An 18034-nucleotide genomic window follows, 5' to 3' on the forward strand; every position below is an offset into this window, starting at 1 on the left:
GTATTTCACAAGATTACGCTGAGAAAGATATGCCAACCCACCATTTTTCTATGGAACAAACAAAAAAAACTCCTCCCCTTGTTTTCATAATAAAAATATGTGAAAAATGTAATTTTGGGCCTATTTTAATTTTCTATATTGTCGAATATCAATCTTAATCCGTTATTTTCGTTTTTTTGGCAATTTTAATTATTTTTTTAGACGTGACGCTGATATGAGACTGATGTAGTGTGTTGACTAAAATTACCAAAAAAATAAGAAGATACAATACTAAAATTGAGATTTGATAACACGTAGAACAAAACCATGAAAAAAAAGAAGAAATTTTCTCTAAACTTATATATAACAATAATAATTGCATATAGTTTTTTTTTATTCGAATAAATAAACCTTCCAACTAACGTTCTAAACTAAGATCCTTTATCGGTTCATCCGTCCCTTACCCCAATTAAATTCAAACATATGTGGCCTATGCGGAGGCTTCCCCATCGAAATTAATTACTACAACACATTATATTATTTTCTCTTAATTGGATGGTTTTCACAAGCGGTACTTCCACTCAATCTTTTTACTACTAGTTCTTGTTTATCGAGGCATTAATTAAAATGACGATCGATGCGGTGGTAAGACGTGCCCCCAATTGCATTCAATGCTAACCCAACAAGAACTGCGCAATAAATTGTTAATCAAATGAAGATTAATTTGCTCATAAAATATTCGCTATTTATCTAATACAAAAGAAAAATCTTTAATTATCACTTTGAACTCTTTCTCGAAATGGAGATGCCAATACAAAGCTATAATTGTTTATGAATCAGTGGTTATGATTGATTGTGATTTTGGTCCAGTGTTCATAGTGTATGATCAACTGTTTTACGTACATTTATTTTCCGATGAAATTAATAATACTCGGTTGAATGTTTCCATCATTAGTACTAACTAAAATTGATGCATGCATGCATGCATGCATATATGCACTTTAAAAAATCAGCAATTTTGTTTGTAAATACAAAGATTTTCAAATTTTATCCATACTTTTTTAATAAATCTACCAATGATCAAGGGTGGACACACCGGATAGTGTGTGCAATTCTTCTTATTTTTTCTGCAAATTTCAATTTTATTTTATTCAGACTTGACTTTAATGAATCAGTTTTGGGCCTATTGAAACACCTTTTGACACGTGTTTAATTTAGGCCCAGAATATCTATTAAGTTTAGATGAATTCATAAGCCCATTCACGTTCAAGACGTAACACAGCTGCCATCAAGCACGTTGCTTTCCGGATTATCGAGACCTTGCTTCCAGTGACGGTTCATATAAAAGAAAAGGTGGCTTCGCATTTATCAACATGGGGTGCGGCATGAAACCAAGTTTTTGATCAGTGGCATGACTCGAGCTCGAATCGCGTCCCCATCATATATATAGCCACCAAAAATCAGAAAAATTAGTTCCCTCACTATTCCTTGGTCGATACTACAAGACTCCAGAATGATAATCACAAAGTAGGAGGGAGGGCATATAGAAAATTTAGTTCAAGCAAAAAAAATGAAGATGACATCACTACAACAAAAACGCTCATAGACAACAACAAATAGACAACGATTTTATAAAGAAACCGTTGTTATTTAGGTATTGACAAAGGTATTTAGGTATTGACAAAGGTTGTCCATGGACCATGAGCGTTTTTTTAGCAAAGACATCAGTCTTAAAATTTGTAGTCCATTAGCTTTGTCAGCCAAAGATCTAGCATCTATTTTGAGGTGAAATGCATCAATTTTTGTAAACCATTGTCTACAGGCTAGCTCTTTTTTTGTTTATGATGTTGAATAAAAAACAGCGATTTAAAAACGTTGTGAAACCGTTGTCGTTTGAATTAAAAGACAAATAGTTTAATACTTTTGCCTTAAAATGTACCTTTTAACAACACCATATTCAAAAGTTTTTTTGTTCACATAGACGTTTTTGTAGTAGTGCATATTCATAAAAACATAGGAAGGATAACTGTTAAAAAGGTTGAGAGAAATCAATCTACTCGTGACAAAATGAACTTCTTTTTATTTGAGAGGGGGGATCTGTTTAGTCCATCCGCGCATATATACACATATATGTAGTAGCTAGAATAAAATAAAAGAAGAGACAGGACGTACAATGTAGTCGCTAATCAATCTGAGTGCTCATCCAATCCACGACTAATTAATTATTGGTGCACATGCACTATCAATCAAAGATGTTTCTAAAAGCTGTTTTAAGACACTAGTGAGATTTCATGAATTACGAGGAAGAAGAGAACTTGTTTGAGGTAGACCGTAGGCCTTACAAATTAAACCAAACAGTGTTTTTTTAAAATAATTACAACATCGTTCACCCAATCTATAATTAAACTAAAAAATATAGCTAGAGATAATCTGAATAGAGATAGAAGAAAGACAAAAAACAAACAAATTGAAAAGAAAAAACAATTAATAATATAGTCTCTAAGTGGATTTAAAAAGACTTTCTCAATTTCTCCATACTTAAACGATCACAGAGAACGCATTTTAACCAGATACTTGAAAGCAAAAACGAAAGGGGGAAACGGGTATATAAAGTACCATATATAGGTAAAATGCCGCAGATAAAAAAACCGTGACAGAATTTGTTCCTCCCCTCAAAGGCTTCCGGCTTTTACACAATATACATCGATGCTGCGCCAGAAACCTTTAAGGGAGAGAAACAAAGGCGGCCACGACGAAAACACCGTGTTGTAACTTGGCTTCAGGGAGCAAAGGCAAACTTGTTAGTTCTCCCCCAAGCTCTTCTAGCTTGCCGGCCGCGTACGTGCTTATAAAATATAAGTCATATTTAGTAACATTTCTGCCTGCATTTCATCATTGATGGAGTACCATATAATACAGCAGGCTAGCTAGAAGCCCTTGAGGGAGAGTAACAATCACACCTTTGGACTTCTCGTAGGAATGAAAGGGTACTTTTGCTGGTTTGATCATCTGAAACTGAGTAAAAACCCTATTTATAGCAAAAAATTTAAAGATATTGCAGGGAAAAAAGTTGTGGGACCCTAATAAAATTTGGCCATTGTTATTCAAATCTTATATATATATTAAATACTAATGGATTTACACGAAAAAGCTACCTCTTAACTCCTGATTCATGTTGAATGCACTTAGTAGGTCTTTATTCGTCGAGTATTACTCGTCTTTAGATCAGTTACTATAAATTCGATCCATTCGATAGAAGGATCATTCTTCCCTATAATTCATCTCTCTCTCAAAGAAAGTACAAACGAGTCCTGTAAAATGAGTAATAAGTATTGAAAAATCCTGCTTTGCCTGTGTTTCGAAACAAATAAGCAGTAGTACTCCTATAAGTAATGAGCTGATATGACTTCGTAGCCTAATCTATTGCAACAAAATTGACTGAAATTCTGGATTTGAAACTCAAAGCTGCCATGTCCAAGGTACTATCTCACCATTATCAAGTACATTTTTGTGGATCTTCAAAACTAAAGAATGACCATCTTCTAAATAAATTCATATCTTGAAGAATTTCATTATTTGAAATCTTCTAGAGTTTAAATCCTTCTTTCTCTTGCTACTTGAATAAAGATGAGTATTGGTAAAAGTTTAATACTCGAATTAAGTATATTAAGATTCGAACTCGATTCGAAACTCGAAATTTTTCAATTTTTTGGCTTGAGTTTGGCCTGAAATGAAGTTTGAGTTTCAGTTCAGTCCGAAATCTTCGAACCTATTCACGAGTTGTTCGAATTATTGTTCGTATAGTAAGATTCGAGAATGAAAGCTCGAAATGTCCGAAAATTCGATATATATATATATATATATATATTGTAACGCCCCAAATTTGACGACTGTTCTCATTGTATCAAAACGAGTCTTTCCAGCGTGCTTATGTCCTCACTCACACGCATCCTGGGAAACTTTCCAGAAGGTCACCCATCCCAAAATTGCCTCAAGTCAAGCACGCTTAACTTTGGAGTTCTTATGTGACGAGCTACCCAAAAGAAGATGCACCTTCGTGATATCTCTTCAAGTGTACAGTCCATTACATTGAACAGTCTCGGAATCCCTCTCATTCTAGTGCGGGGTCGGCTCATTCATGTTCCCTCCACCTAGAAGTCTGTCAGGAGCCGCTCATTGTCCGTGCAACCTCATGGCACCGGCGATCACCCCCTATCCTCTTCGGCCCCGGGCCTCACATGCCCACCAGCTTCCACTTAGTTCGTCCCCGAACCACACCGTACTAAGAGAGATCGGCTCTGATACCAACTATAACGCCCCAGATTTGACGACTGTCATCACTGTATCAAGACGAGTCTTTCCAGCGTGATTATGTCTTCACTCACATGCACCATGGAAAACTTCCCAGGAGGTCACCCATCCCAAAATTGTCCCAAGTCAAGCACGCTTAACTTTGGAGTTCTTATGTGACGAGCTACCGAAAAGAAGATCCACCTTCGTTATATGAGTAGTACCAATCAAATCTTTTAAGCCATCTTCAACTGTGCAGTCAATTATATTGAACAGTCTTGGAATCCCTCTCATTCCGGTGCGGGATCGGTTCATTCTTGTTCCCTCCACCTAGAAGTCTACCAGGAGCCGCTCATTGTCCGTGCAACCTCATGGCACCGGCGATCACCCCCCGTCCTCTTCGGCCTCAGGCCTCATATATATATATATATATACACACGAACTATCGAACAAAATAATTTGGACTCGATACAAACCATTTGTGCTTTATAATTTGGTGAAAGGTCGAAGTATGATACAGATAAACTAAAATATAAATTTAATGGTTTGTATTGAATCGAATGCTCGAAAATAAAGGTTTGCTAGTTCAAACAAACCATGTCGAATTTCTTTCAGTAAAATGCATCTATTTTCTTGTATATCTCTTACCTTCCAGTACGAACAAACAGAGATATATATATATATAGGGCCCCTCAAAGACAAAAGTCAACCATCGGAAACCAAGAATTTAGCATCTTACTCAATCAATTATTTCCCACATTTGATTCCTTTTGATAATTTTATCTTCATGTACATTTCAACCCATTTCGAATATTCTACATGTGAGATGTTAGTCGATCCTCATTCGTCTCGTGCACGCGCACACACAAAACCAAGTGTTGCGAAAACTATTGGATGTATCGCAGTACTGCAGCAAGTGTGGCATACATCTCAAAATACAAACATGCATGGAAATATATGAGGCTTATCTGCGGCAAGAATTCTCATACATGTATGAACTCCAATGAGGATTCTTGTTTATCGAATATCTATCATTAAATTTATATAAAAAAATTTGGAATCTGGCTTCATATATATCTGAATGATTGTTCTGTACACTTCAGTGGCACCGCGTCTCACAATTGGCCTTTTGATGCTGAAAGCTACAGATTATTCCGTTGAGAGAAGGAATCGATATATTATTGTATAGGGGTTGGTGGCATGCGCATAAAACAGAAAATTTTCACGTACATTAAATAATAAGGTTAAATTTTACTTTCTTTTTTTAAGGTAAATCCGTGTTCTGCTGTAGAAAACGTACGACATGGAATTCAGAATATATATGGAACCCACAACAATCTAAACTTTGTAAAGAAAAAACGTAACACAAAACACGACAAGTGTATAATGAATTTTATATAAAAAAATCGTATTATATACTTTTATCTTCTTCTGTTCCTGAAATTTTATCAGTAGCAAATAGTTTCATCACTAAACACAGATCATAAAAAAGGGATAAAAAGTTGTCGATCTTCTTTGGTTGGATTCTGCGGCTTTTTGTAAATCTTGTGGTCCCGCACTTGCGTGGAAAGTAGGGATAGGCATTCGGTCGGTTCGGTTATCGATTGAACCGAATTAGCCATAATCGAACCGACCGAATTAATTTTTATAACCAATAAAAACCGAAACGAATTAAAATTGGTAACTGAAATAACCGACCAGCTTTAAAAAAATTGTTATTTAACTTTAATTATATATGTAATTTTTCTTGAACATTATAGTCTACACAAATACATTAAAATATAAAATCACACGCATCACAAATGTATAAGTTTTGTTTGAATATAATTAATACATGTTTTTTTTATAAAATAACATAACATGGGCGGACATCGTCTCGACCGATGACGAGAGATAGGTGGGCGGCGGATGAAGTCAAGAGTGGAGAATATAGAAGTGAGAACGAGAAAGCCATTGCGTTTAGAATTAGATTAGAATTAGGGTTGATTTTAAAATTAAAAATTTAAATATATATATAAATTGATAAATAATAAAAATTTATTAAATAATAGTATTTATTATATCGGATAATTCAGTTAACCGATTTCAAAATTTTGAAAAGTGTAACCGAACCAAATTAACCGATATAACCGAATTTTTTTAATTTGAAAACCGAATTTCCGAAATAACCAAACCGAATTTCTGAATAGACTTGATTCGATCGATTAATTCGATTTAATCAAAATCTTGCTCACTTTTGACGAAAAGGATGGCAATACTTTATAATTACTATATTGACAAAGTAAAAACAAAAGATTTGTTCAAAGTGCCATAATATGCTTGCCCATTAATCTTTATTAGATTATTTCCGTACACCTTCATGTGAGAGGCAAATATAATAAACAAGAGGAGACAACGATCAATCGAAATATATAAGATCATCTCTAACTCAAAATTTTATTTTAAAACAATTCTATTCTAAAATAGTACGGTTTCTACATTAAATATAATATTTATCTCGAACCCATCTATTTCAAATCTTACTCTAAAAAAATGTTCTCGGAATATTTTTTTTTATTTGATTTATTTAATTTTTTTTCTTATTAGTTATCAAATGTGTATTTTTTAAATTTAGTGATATAATTATAATTATATTTTATATTTGATATAATTAATATTATATTATATTAATAATTGCGACCTATGTGGGTCGAGATGAGTGAATAGCTCAACCCACTCTTTTTTTATTATTCTTTCACAAGAGCTCGACCCACTCATCTTTTTATTTTAAGAACCCACTCTTCTTTTTTTTCAATTTTTTTTATTTTTTAATTTTTTTAAAAAAAAAACTCATTTACACTAAATTTGTGCTACTTCGCGAACATCAATACTAAATTTAAATATTGTGCTTCTTCGAGAGCAATTTGACGCAAAGGGAAATAGAGTTGTGCTCTTTTGCAAAATACCACAGCTTCGTTGTAGGAAACTTCAACATCAAAATAGCGTTTCGAGATGTCCTAAAGTGAAATTTAATTATTTTAAAATCTTTTTATACTCAATTTAAAAATTACTAAAAACTTTCACATATTTCACTACGAGACTTCCACGTAAAAAAATAAAAATAAAACCATCTTACCCACTTTTAGAGGTCCCCCCTGTGGTCCTAGCTAAGTAAAGATTAAACCCATGCTAAATATTGAATTATTGATGACACGTGTCACATATAAATGATATTGGAGGCGTGGTGTAACACAAACACTTGATCAATCCAAATGTCGAGTTTCAATCTATTCTCTTGCAAGTTTCGATCCACCCTGACAAATACAAGAACTGGGTGACAGACTACGGTGATACGTGAGTCATGACAGGCGAACGACACTGTATCAGCTTTGCAATGAATGAGTGGTTGAATCAATTATCAAGAAAACGCGTAGACGAAAGAGTGAGAATGATAGTCACGTGTCTCTTAGCCCAATCACCCAATTCCCAATACAGGAGAAGATCTTGAGTTTGAGAGCTGTGTAAACACTATCCCAAAGAAAAAGTAAAAAGGGCAGCCAAATGTTGCAGCAGATCAATTGAAGTCCTCCAAAGGGATTTAACTTTGTCATATCTCTTCCGATTAAGCTTCAACTATTCAAGACGCTAATCTGTTACTCACTTGCAAGTGGGGTAACATAGGCTAAAGAAGATAACCGATTAGAATACAAAATCCAAGTTTGCATGCTTCTTTTTGAAACTTCAATATCATTGGCATTCTAGATAATCTGCCGGTTTTAACAATATCCAACGAATATCAATTCATTAGAGAATAAAGAACCTCACATTTATCCTATAATATCTATCACAATGGAAGAGAGAAATATAGGAGGAAAAAGGTGGATGATTTCAAAATGCATATGACAAGATTCGAGAACAGGAAACCATTACTTCACTTTCAAGACGAAACAATTTACAGACTTCAAATTTTTAGAGATACCCAGATTAGGCATTTGAATTGACAGAACTATCTTGCATAGATGAAACATAGTACAACATAGCACAACGCATCACAAAATAAATCATAATAAAATTTAGAAGATTAAAACAAGAAGTGGATATTCAAATATTATCAAGTTGTCTCTAAAATTTAAGTGTCCAACAGAGATCCACATTGAGAAACATTCAAGCTTCTATATTCGATTCTTTTTAAAGAATAACATCCACTCCGAATGGTGTAGAATAAAGAACTGATAGCCTTGAGTCAGGCCATTTTGGATGTAACCATGATAATTTCATTTTACCAACGTTCCCTTGGTTTTCCATCCGGAAACTCGGGAGTTAGATAATTTTCATCACTTTTCCTTGAGCCATTAACTTGCTTAATATTTGGTTTGCTCCGTTCAAAACTTGACAATGGATCTTCTTCATTATTGAAGTTTGGAGGCAAATCATCATCACCACCATCATCATCATCACTCCAACCATCCTCGAAATCCTCGAAATCACCATCAACAATATCATCAATTTCGTCACTTCCTAAATTGTCAATATCGGAACATTCATCTTCATCATCTTCACCTGACTCAACCTCATCTTCTATCCTTGCTGCTTGATCTGAATCAGCCTCTGAAATATTTCTTCTCTCTGAAATATTTCTTCTCGGGAATCTTGGAACATTAACAAGTGCACGAAGTTTTTCCTTGATGAGCAACAATTTGTCTTTTTCTACTAAATTAGAATCTCGGTACGCTTCACGTAGGAACACTGAGTCTCTATCCCCTTTCAGAGATACATAAAACATGTCTGGATGCCTTACAAACATCCCCCTGAGCTGCTGAGAGAATCTAAATTCATCTCGAAAATGGGTCAAATGATCTACAAGTGTTCTCTTCTCAACAGTGAGACTCAAGATTTCATGAACAACACCACAGGCATGTTTTTCTTTTTCCTGCGTGCCAGACCTCAGTTGTGAAAAATCAGAATAAGGTGATATGTAAGGCATGTCTCTAAATTGACAAATCCTTCTCATCTCACCTTTGGAAAGGTTGAGCCCTCTAGGTAGATTAACTCTGTTAAACTTTGGGGTTCGATCAATAATTAAATTTCTCTCTTCCAGCTCTCTTTCCTTATTCTCATCTTCCGCGAGCTCTGCTGCAGATACAGCAAGCTCAGGATCCCAATGAGTCAACTCAAGGGCCGGCCCTCGACCAGTTGTAACAACCTTGAAATACTGTGGATACCGCTGACAAATAGTATCTTGAAATTCCAAAGGCAGTCCTAAATCAGTTTTCAAATGAGAGATCTTCTCCAAAAGAATCCGTTTCTCAATTGACATCATCAACAACTTCCTCAATTTAACAACCAATAAATCCTCCATTCCATTCCTAATCCTCATCTCCTCGAGGTATAGCCTCTCTGCCTCAGGTGTCAACCTGAACTTAAGTGAATAAACCCCTTCTTCCACAATCTCAAACACAGCAGGAAACTTCCTCAGCAAAGATATAAACCGCCTCCTTTTTTGTAGCCCCAAATCTTTCCTAAACCTACCCAAATGACGAAGTGCCATAATTCTATCTGGATGACTCGTCAAAATCTTCCTAATTTTCAAAACCAATTTAAGCTTTTTGTCCCTCTGAATCACGTTATCAAAGGGAAGCTCTTTCCTCCTCTTCACAACACCCGCTCTTATTACAGGAAAAGGCAAATGATCTCTCCTTGTACTCCAGAAAAATTCATTCTTTTCCTGAAAGACTAATTTTTTCCCCATAAACGGAGTAGTCACCGATTGTTTAGCACAAAATGATGAATACACATTAAAACAAAACTTGGGGTTTTGAAGCGGTGATGACTTATATGAAAGAAAAAATGGAAAGGCACAAACTGAAGACGAAACTTTGTGGGTAGAGATGAACAAATTTGGTTCCATAGTAATCACTAGTTTCTTCGTGGAATCAAATGGAAATATATCATAATACAGCGGAACACACTAACAATTACCATTCATGGCAAATGGGAGTGATGGGATTCATGAAATTAATTGACTGACCTCAAGGCACAAGCAATTCGAGAAGCCTGGGTTTATCTACAAAAACCAAAACCCTTTTCCGAAGATATTTGTTCCTTTTGCGTGTCTGCGTACACGATATCTAGCGAAAGAAAAGATAAGATTGAACAGTAACGCTTCTTTCATAATGAATGCGACTTTCGACTCACCCTAGCTCACAGACCGGATTAGTGGCGCTTCTTTCATTATCATAACCTTCTTACACATCGATTAGGCTGGAAGCACAAGCTTGTATGAGTATATGTCGATTTAATAAGCTTTTTTAATTGTTGCATACCTTAATGCTCCTGTTTTTCAAAATGAATAATCTTTTGATCATCCACTCATTCTTTATTATTATTTTGTTTGTCGGTGCAATGAGAACCCACCAAATGTCCAATTGGTCCAAACTCTTCCGGTCGTATAAGTTTGAGGAGCCTTATGCTCGGAGCCAGGAGCTTGTAGAGGGGCAAAAATTTTATTCTTCTCTATTGATTTTCGAGGAAAATTTGGTGGCCTATAGGTTGAGTGCTCGGACTGAAAACGTTGTAGATAAGGTAATTGATGAGTTTGACGCCTCGTGGTCAACTCAATATCTCTTTCTTTGACATTTTTTTTCTTCTAATTCCCTTAATTTTTTTTATTTTGCCTTAAACACTTGTCCGTTTCTTGCAGATAAGCTCAGATGCAATAAACTTTTGCTAAGAGGCGAGCGGCGAAAAAGGAAGTCGCACAGAAAAACAAGCAGCCCAGAAGGCTGTTGTCGAAAAGAAAGGCTTGGCCAAGAAGGCAGAAGAGGAAGCTCGGGCGGTCACTGAGGGCCAGAAAGCTGAAGAGAGATCAGCCACTGAGGCTCGAGCTTCATTATTACTGGGTCGGGTTATGTCTCTTTCCTAGGATCGCTGGGAACGAGGCATAATGATCTCATGCTAGTGGGGCGTCGGAAGGTTTTTCGACGTAGCTACACCGAAGCTTAAGTCAGTCGAGTATCTACGCAAAGGAAAGTGTTGTATATAGAATATATAGTGGGTGCTTGTAGAAATATTAAGTGAATATCCTTAATGATCGAGTAAACTTGAGTATTTATAGGAGAAAAAATAATGATGACATTGTTTGCAGTGATCAACCATTCCTAATGATCAGACAGTTGCATACTCCCTTCCCTCTAACATTGTTACGATTGAAAACTCATACAGCTTCTAGTCTTGTCACATCGCCCTCACGTGTATTGATTGATATACTAATGATTTCGAATAATGACGATCTGTACTCAGGGTCCCAGAGTTGATGCATGTCCCGGGATGCTTGGGCAGTGTTCCTGATGTGAGGGCACAGACAAGGTCCTTGATTCATTATCATAACCTTCTTACAGAGCCCGGACTAGGTCAAGAGCCCAGGCTTGTATGGGTAAATGCTATTTTAATCAACTTTCCTAGTTGTGCGTACCTAGGGATGACTTATATAATAACACTCTTTTTATCCGAACTGATTTTTCTCTGGTAGCCCCAGGCTCTCAATCTCTTACTCTACTATACTACCCAAAGGGTACATTTATGGATGACTATTAAATAATACACGTGAGATTATAAGTGAAATCCACATGAATTGATAAATGTACACTCTTGTATATATCTTCGGGAAATGTCCCACGCATATGGAGTTAGTTCGGGTGGATCAGGTGAATTCGGGTCGTGTTGAAGAAAATGTGCTAAATACATATTTTTATCTAAATTAAAACCGAATCCAACCGATGTGAATTGATTTTTGAATACACAACATTTTTCTTTTATTCTTTAACAAAATAATTAAACAAAAATTTGTAATTCTAATAAAATTTAACGTAAATACATCACAAAAACCCGCCAAAAACCCATCATCCAACGGGACGAGGCGGTCCAACGTCCGACCCGCCAAAAATCCATCGTCTAACGAGATGAGGCAGGCAAAGGCCAACTCAATATGAGATGTACGTTAAGCGGTTAGCTGACCGTAATAAAATAAAATAATATAATTTAATGAATTGGATCATTTGATAAATAAAAATTTCTAGAAAAATCTTAATAGAATTTTTAATTCTTGATTTCAATCTTCACGTGTAAGTCAAAGTAATTAGCACAAAAACTTTGAATGAAGGAGGAAGAGGAGTGGAGGCAGAAGGAAAAAATGAAAATGTGCATGCTTAGCACAAAATAATACCGGGTTTTCTGAATTGAAATCAACTCCTTTTTTTCCGTGTCAACTCATATCGGATCGACGGATCGGTTAATTTTTGACAACCCCGTCCGCGCGCCGGTAAGTACCTGAATGTAATTTTCCTTTTCCTTTTTTTTTTTTTTTACTGTACATGCTCCATACTTCTCCAAACAGCTCGCTCACAATATCCTCAGCCACACAATAATTGGAGCGGAAACAGTCCCCCTAATCCATCTACCCACAGTGGAACGTGTCATCCATCACTTGTGTACACTTCTCAGCTCCCTTCTACGTTTGCACCAACTTACCTCGACTCATTATAACCACCCCACCTGCCAAAATCCGATTGCACAGCACATGAACTCCAGAACATCAGACTAGCTATTACTGTTGTATCTTACGCTTCTCATGGTTCATAGAGCTTAAAGAACTGGAAATACCGTGATTCGAATCGTGTAATGGAGGCCCTTAATGTAGTTGGCTTGACTCCAATTTCGATTCTTGCTAAAAGACCGGGGCCCAGAAAAAATCAGTCGCTGGCAACTGTTTCCCCATTCAAGAATCAGTCTTTTTCAGTTTCAAGATGTATGGCGGGGGGTCTAGTGCTGTTATCTTCGGCTTTGGGTACTGATTTAGCAAGAGCGTTGACATATGATGGAACTCTGCAGCAATCCGTGAGCAATTTGGCCCCCGATATTGATTTCAGTGGAGTTCTTGGTAATGCTACCAATTTTGCCGCGGAGAATCCCATAATCGCTGGCGGCGGAGTGGTGTTGCTGGCGTTTCCGGTGGTGGTTTCTCAGCTGCTCAGCAAATCCAAGAATTGGGGAGTGGAGAGTGCGAAGACTGCTTATGCAAAATTGGGTGATGATGATAAGGCTCAATTACTTGATATACGAGCACCGGGGGATATTAAGCAAACGGGGAGCCCGGATATCCGGAGTTTCAAGAAGAAGCCGGTGGCCGTGGTGTATAACGGTGAAGACAAGTCAGGGTTCTTGAAAAAGCTGTCTTTGAAGTTTAAAGAACCCGAAAGCACCACATTGTATATACTTGATAAGTAAGAATTGTGACATGTGTTGTGTTTTAGTTCTCTGAAAGTTCAAGGTTTCGGGAAATTGTTCATACTATGTTATACATAACTTAAATTTTTGAAGATTAGGATTATAATACCAGGAGAGGTTCTAGCGTGCGCGAGTAGGGCTAGCTATTAGCTACTCAAATAAACAAAAGAATTCATATTTGATACGGCTCAACGAAGTTCATTATCTACTGCCGCTTATAGGCATCGTCATTTTGTTGGTATCATCTCGTGGTGTTTGGCTCTTCTTAGATAATGTGAACCCCCTTTGTGCCATTTCCCGAATTCTTGATTTGTGTGGATCATAAATCATTGATGAATCATGGAATCTTATTCAAAAAATAACTACTTGGTTAATACCTTCACATTATGGATGTTTTGAGCTTAAGCAATATACAGTTGCAAGTGCAATGGCCCGATCTTAGCCCAATTTGATGTTTTTGAATTGTGATGAAGCAGATTCGATGGAAACGCCAAACAAGTAGCAGAGCTGGTAACGGCAAATGGATTTAAAGCTGCTTATGCAATCAGAGATGGTGCAGAAGGATCGGGGGGATGGATGGTGCCTACACACTTTTGTTCTCATTAAAATTTGATAAAGCAAAATTCAACAACATTATTCAGAGATTCTGGTTTGAAACTTAACTTATAAATGATAAAAATTATGCAGAAAAGTGGCCTTCCCTGGATAGTTCCAACTAAAACATGGAGCCTCGACTTCAGCGATTTGACGGGCACCGTTGGGGTAATGTCTTGTCTTGCATTATGTACCATATATTTTAGTTAAGAAGTAAGAAGAATTTGAAGATCTCTTCAAGTTCAAATGTACCGTGTTCTTTAATTTATCCAAAACAAATGCTGAGGACTTTAGTGTATTTGCAGGATGCTTCTGATGCTTTGCCTCTGATCCTTGGTGTTGCGGCTGCAGCTGGTATTGGGATTTTGTCTTTTACAGAGGTTGGGGATAGAGGAATTTTGATATTTTTATGATGTTAGGGGACTATTGCTTTATCTTTTCAATTTATTTACAGGTGGAAGTACTTCTCCAAGTTTTGGGTTCTGCTTTTCTTATTCAATTTATAAGCAAGAAACTCCTCTTTGCAGAGGTCTGTTTCTTATTTAGTTTCTTGATTCTTCTTGCGAATTTTTATTTCTAACGTTAATAATTGAATGTTAGTTCTTATGAAATCCGATTATCGAAACCTTGATCAATGACATGCCAATACAACAGCATATGGAACTGAAATATCATGCTGTTGCTCGGTATATCAGTCAGACACTTATCATTCTCAACATTATCATACTGAAACAAGTTTGATGATTTTCATCGACAGGATAGAAAGCAGACTATACAGCAAATTGAAGATATCTTGAACACAAAAGTCGCTGCAAAAGAACTTGTGGGTGACATACAGGTACCTGCCATAATGAAAACTCCTCATATTTGACGGGTTATACCTTTCTGTTCGCGGTATTAGTGAAGGCTCAGTTCGTTACAGACAAAAAACATTGAATCCACATCGTGAGACTAATTTCTTATATGATTTTGATTTCAAATTTTTTAGCAAATCGGGAAGGCCATTCTACCCTCGTCTGTGACTAGTAAGGCTCTACCCGCTTCTGTTGAAAGTGGCATCCAGATATCTGAGCCAGGGCCTGAGGGGAAGAGCGCACCAGCAAAAATAGAAGCAACTCCAGAGGTCAATTCTATCCGACAAGCAGAAGCTGAAGATGAGTCTCTTCCGGGTACTTCGAGGCCTCTCTCTCCCTATCCTAATGTAAGCAAGTTAGAATACAATGTGTTTTACCAGTTTTCTGCTATTGTTTCAATTCTATATATTTTTAATATCTTGTTCTTGCTATTCTTTGTTGATGTATGACAGTATCCTGATTACAAGCCTCCATCTTCTCCTATACCTTCGCAGCCATAGAGTAGAACATGTGCGCACAAAGCACAGATACTTGGGTCAGATTTCTTGGAGTTGTAGAACATATAATCCTTTCTACAAGAGGTTCTGAGACCACTAACAATATATATTATGTTACTGCCAGAATTTGTCTTGGTTGATGCATTCTTTGTTTGTCAGATTGAGATGTCTCCACTAAGTCTAATACCATCTTAGTATGTCTGAATTTCGGGTTTGTAATCTCTTGAATGGTGTGGAGTTGTTTTCTGAAGACTCCAGCAATAAAATTTTACAGTGGTAGTGTTACCGTGTCAACTTTACTACTACTTTGCTCTGAAAAAGACAATTACTTCCTCAAATTCCTTTTACCTGGCTTTGATATCTATTAGTCGGGATCGGGGATACATTACAGAAGTAGTCATAGATAACATAATATATTATTGGTAGAAGGAACCTAAAAATAGAAAAACAGCTAAAATGAAAAAATGAAAAATGAATCTCTCTAGATATTTCTACGAGAGTTCTCGTTTCTTCTATCTTTTAGATCAGGTTTCTGGCTCCGGGGATGTGAAGCTGCTCTGTTACGTTTTGCTGCTTTACTTGTGGGTTCTTGGAATATAAGTGGTAGATGGGGGATATGGTGGGTAAACTCTGGTCCTTTTCTCTTACGCCTAAGGAAAGCCAAGCTGTTGAAATCAGTGCTGAACTCATGGAACAAAGGCGCCAACTCGTGCCAATAGGGTTGGTGGAGAAGCTCCTCACAAGAAGGTTAGTCAGCAAAAAGAATTTTGTTACCACTTTTCCGTGGTGGTGGTATAAAGAGGTTGATATCAAGATTTTAGTCAATAATCACTTTATCGGCTTCTTTGAACATCCCGGGGATATTGATCACGGGTTATCAGCATGGAACCCTGGTCCTATAATCGAGCTTTATTGGTTGTTAGAAAGTTTGAGGTCTTTGTCTTCGGCGAGTTGGGGCTTTTGCAGTATACCCAGTTTTGGGTTCAAGCTTTTCATGTTCCACCTGAGGGCATGACTTTGGGCGTCGGGTGGCGACTTGGCCAGGCTATTAGGACCGTTTTGTCAGTTGAGGCCGATTCTAAGGGCTGATGTGTTGGTACCTTTATGCGAATGAGGATCCGTATTAGTATCACCCAACCCTTCAAGCGTGCTTGCTGTTCGCATTAATATTGGCTCTTCTGGAAGTATCCATTATGAAAAAACTTCCAGGCTACTGTTATACGCGTGGAGTGATTGGTCATATTGCCTAAGATTGTGCAACATAAGTTTATGATCCGCAGATTAGAACATGCTCTTTAACCATATGGCTTGGTTACGTGCCCAGATGGACGGATGCTCATTGCCTTAGCTGTTTCAATTCTACTGATGGCCTTTGGCCTAATGGATGCAAAATTGTACCCTGAAAAAAAAAAAATTTAAGTAATCTCTCAATCATCTATAAAAGCTTGATTTATAATTCCAAAAATACCAAACTTCACATTCCGTTCATTTAATCTTCTTTATTATTATTTTAATTACAAAAATTGATTACTACTATTTTGAATTTTTTTTACAAAAACTTTTCTTATGATTTTTTTTTTTTTTTTTTTTTTTGCGGAGCACATACTATCCGTCCGCGTAAATAATTCATAAAAAATTATTTTCCAACCATCTAAAGTCGTTTTTAAATTATTTAAAAAACATCTAAAAACTATTATTTTAAAATTTTGCCATTTCCTTTTTGTAATATACAAATAAAATAACAAACATATTATCCAAAATTTTAGTCGGGATAAATAAATTTTTGTTAATTTTTTTAACAAAATATACAAAAATATCGGATCGTACAAAATTTTATTAATCTTACACAAAATAAAAATATATATATTTATATTATATTATTTAAAACCTTAGTATGATTTTCCCAAAAAAATGTAAATATGTTAATATATTTATAATTTTTAATTAAATTATATTATTATTCCAACATGTTTAAATATGCTACAAGTCGTCGTTCAGTACTAAATAATATATATTCAAATTTATAAAAACATTGTAGAAATTAATTGGTTATTCTACAAAAGTTTAATTCCATTAATCAGAATAATTAGACTAAAAAAGTTTTAAAATATGTACAATATAAATGTTAATTTTATAACTTTCATATATTTGGTATATTTAACTATTGAAATAAAAAAAATAAAAAATTAACAACAGTGTGCATAAAATGATTAGTAATCAATATATCAAATGAAACAAACCAAAATGCAAACTTAAATTAGTCCAATCAACTATTGAAATTAAATCAAATGTATAAGCCATATCAAAATTCAAGGTGTATTTTAAATTATAATAATTAAAGAATGAGGTCATTATTATAATTATGATTAAAAGTTAAAATATAATTATTATAGTCGATGTGCAAAAATATGTACGTAGCTTTTGCAAATGAAGATTGAATGATAATCTTGATTAATTAGAAAAAAATAATAAATTAAAATATGATTAACAAATTATGGAGCTTAACACTAATAAATATAGTTGAAAATCCGTTTCTTCAAATTGAAAAATCGCATTGCC

At 35.7% G+C, this 18034-nt stretch overlaps 2 protein-coding genes across 3 annotated transcripts; one reads left to right on the forward strand and one right to left on the reverse strand.

Moving 5' to 3' along the window:
- Nucleotides 1-8285: 8285 nt before the first annotated feature.
- Nucleotides 8286-10284, reverse strand: LOC142553020 (protein WHAT'S THIS FACTOR 1, chloroplastic-like). Its single transcript, XM_075662996.1, has one exon. It carries the CDS (start codon nt 10154-10156, stop codon nt 8528-8530), a length of 1629 nt encoding a protein of 542 aa, XP_075519111.1. The 5' UTR covers nt 10157-10284; the 3' UTR covers nt 8286-8527.
- Nucleotides 10285-12634: 2350 nt separating this feature from the next.
- On the forward strand, nt 12635-15769 carry LOC142553021 (rhodanese-like domain-containing protein 4, chloroplastic). Of its 2 annotated transcripts, none has more exons than XM_075662997.1 (8): nt 12635-13526; nt 14007-14109; nt 14218-14292; nt 14430-14504; nt 14579-14653; nt 14882-14962; nt 15113-15325; nt 15431-15769. In XM_075662997.1, the coding sequence occupies exons 1-8, from the start codon at nt 12925-12927 to the stop codon at nt 15476-15478; spliced, it is 1272 nt and encodes a 423-aa protein (XP_075519112.1). In that variant the 5' UTR covers nt 12635-12924; the 3' UTR covers nt 15479-15769. The 2 variants fall into 2 exon arrangements, with proteins under 2 accessions (XP_075519112.1, XP_075519113.1); XM_075662998.1 differs by having other exon boundaries at nt 12641-13526; nt 15113-15293.
- Nucleotides 15770-18034: the final 2265 nt, after the last annotated feature.

The sequence above is a fragment of the Primulina tabacum genome, chromosome 8, assembly GCF_025594145.1.
Source record: "Primulina tabacum isolate GXHZ01 chromosome 8, ASM2559414v2, whole genome shotgun sequence".
In the NCBI taxonomy this organism is placed as follows: Eukaryota; Viridiplantae; Streptophyta; class Magnoliopsida; order Lamiales; family Gesneriaceae; genus Primulina; species Primulina tabacum.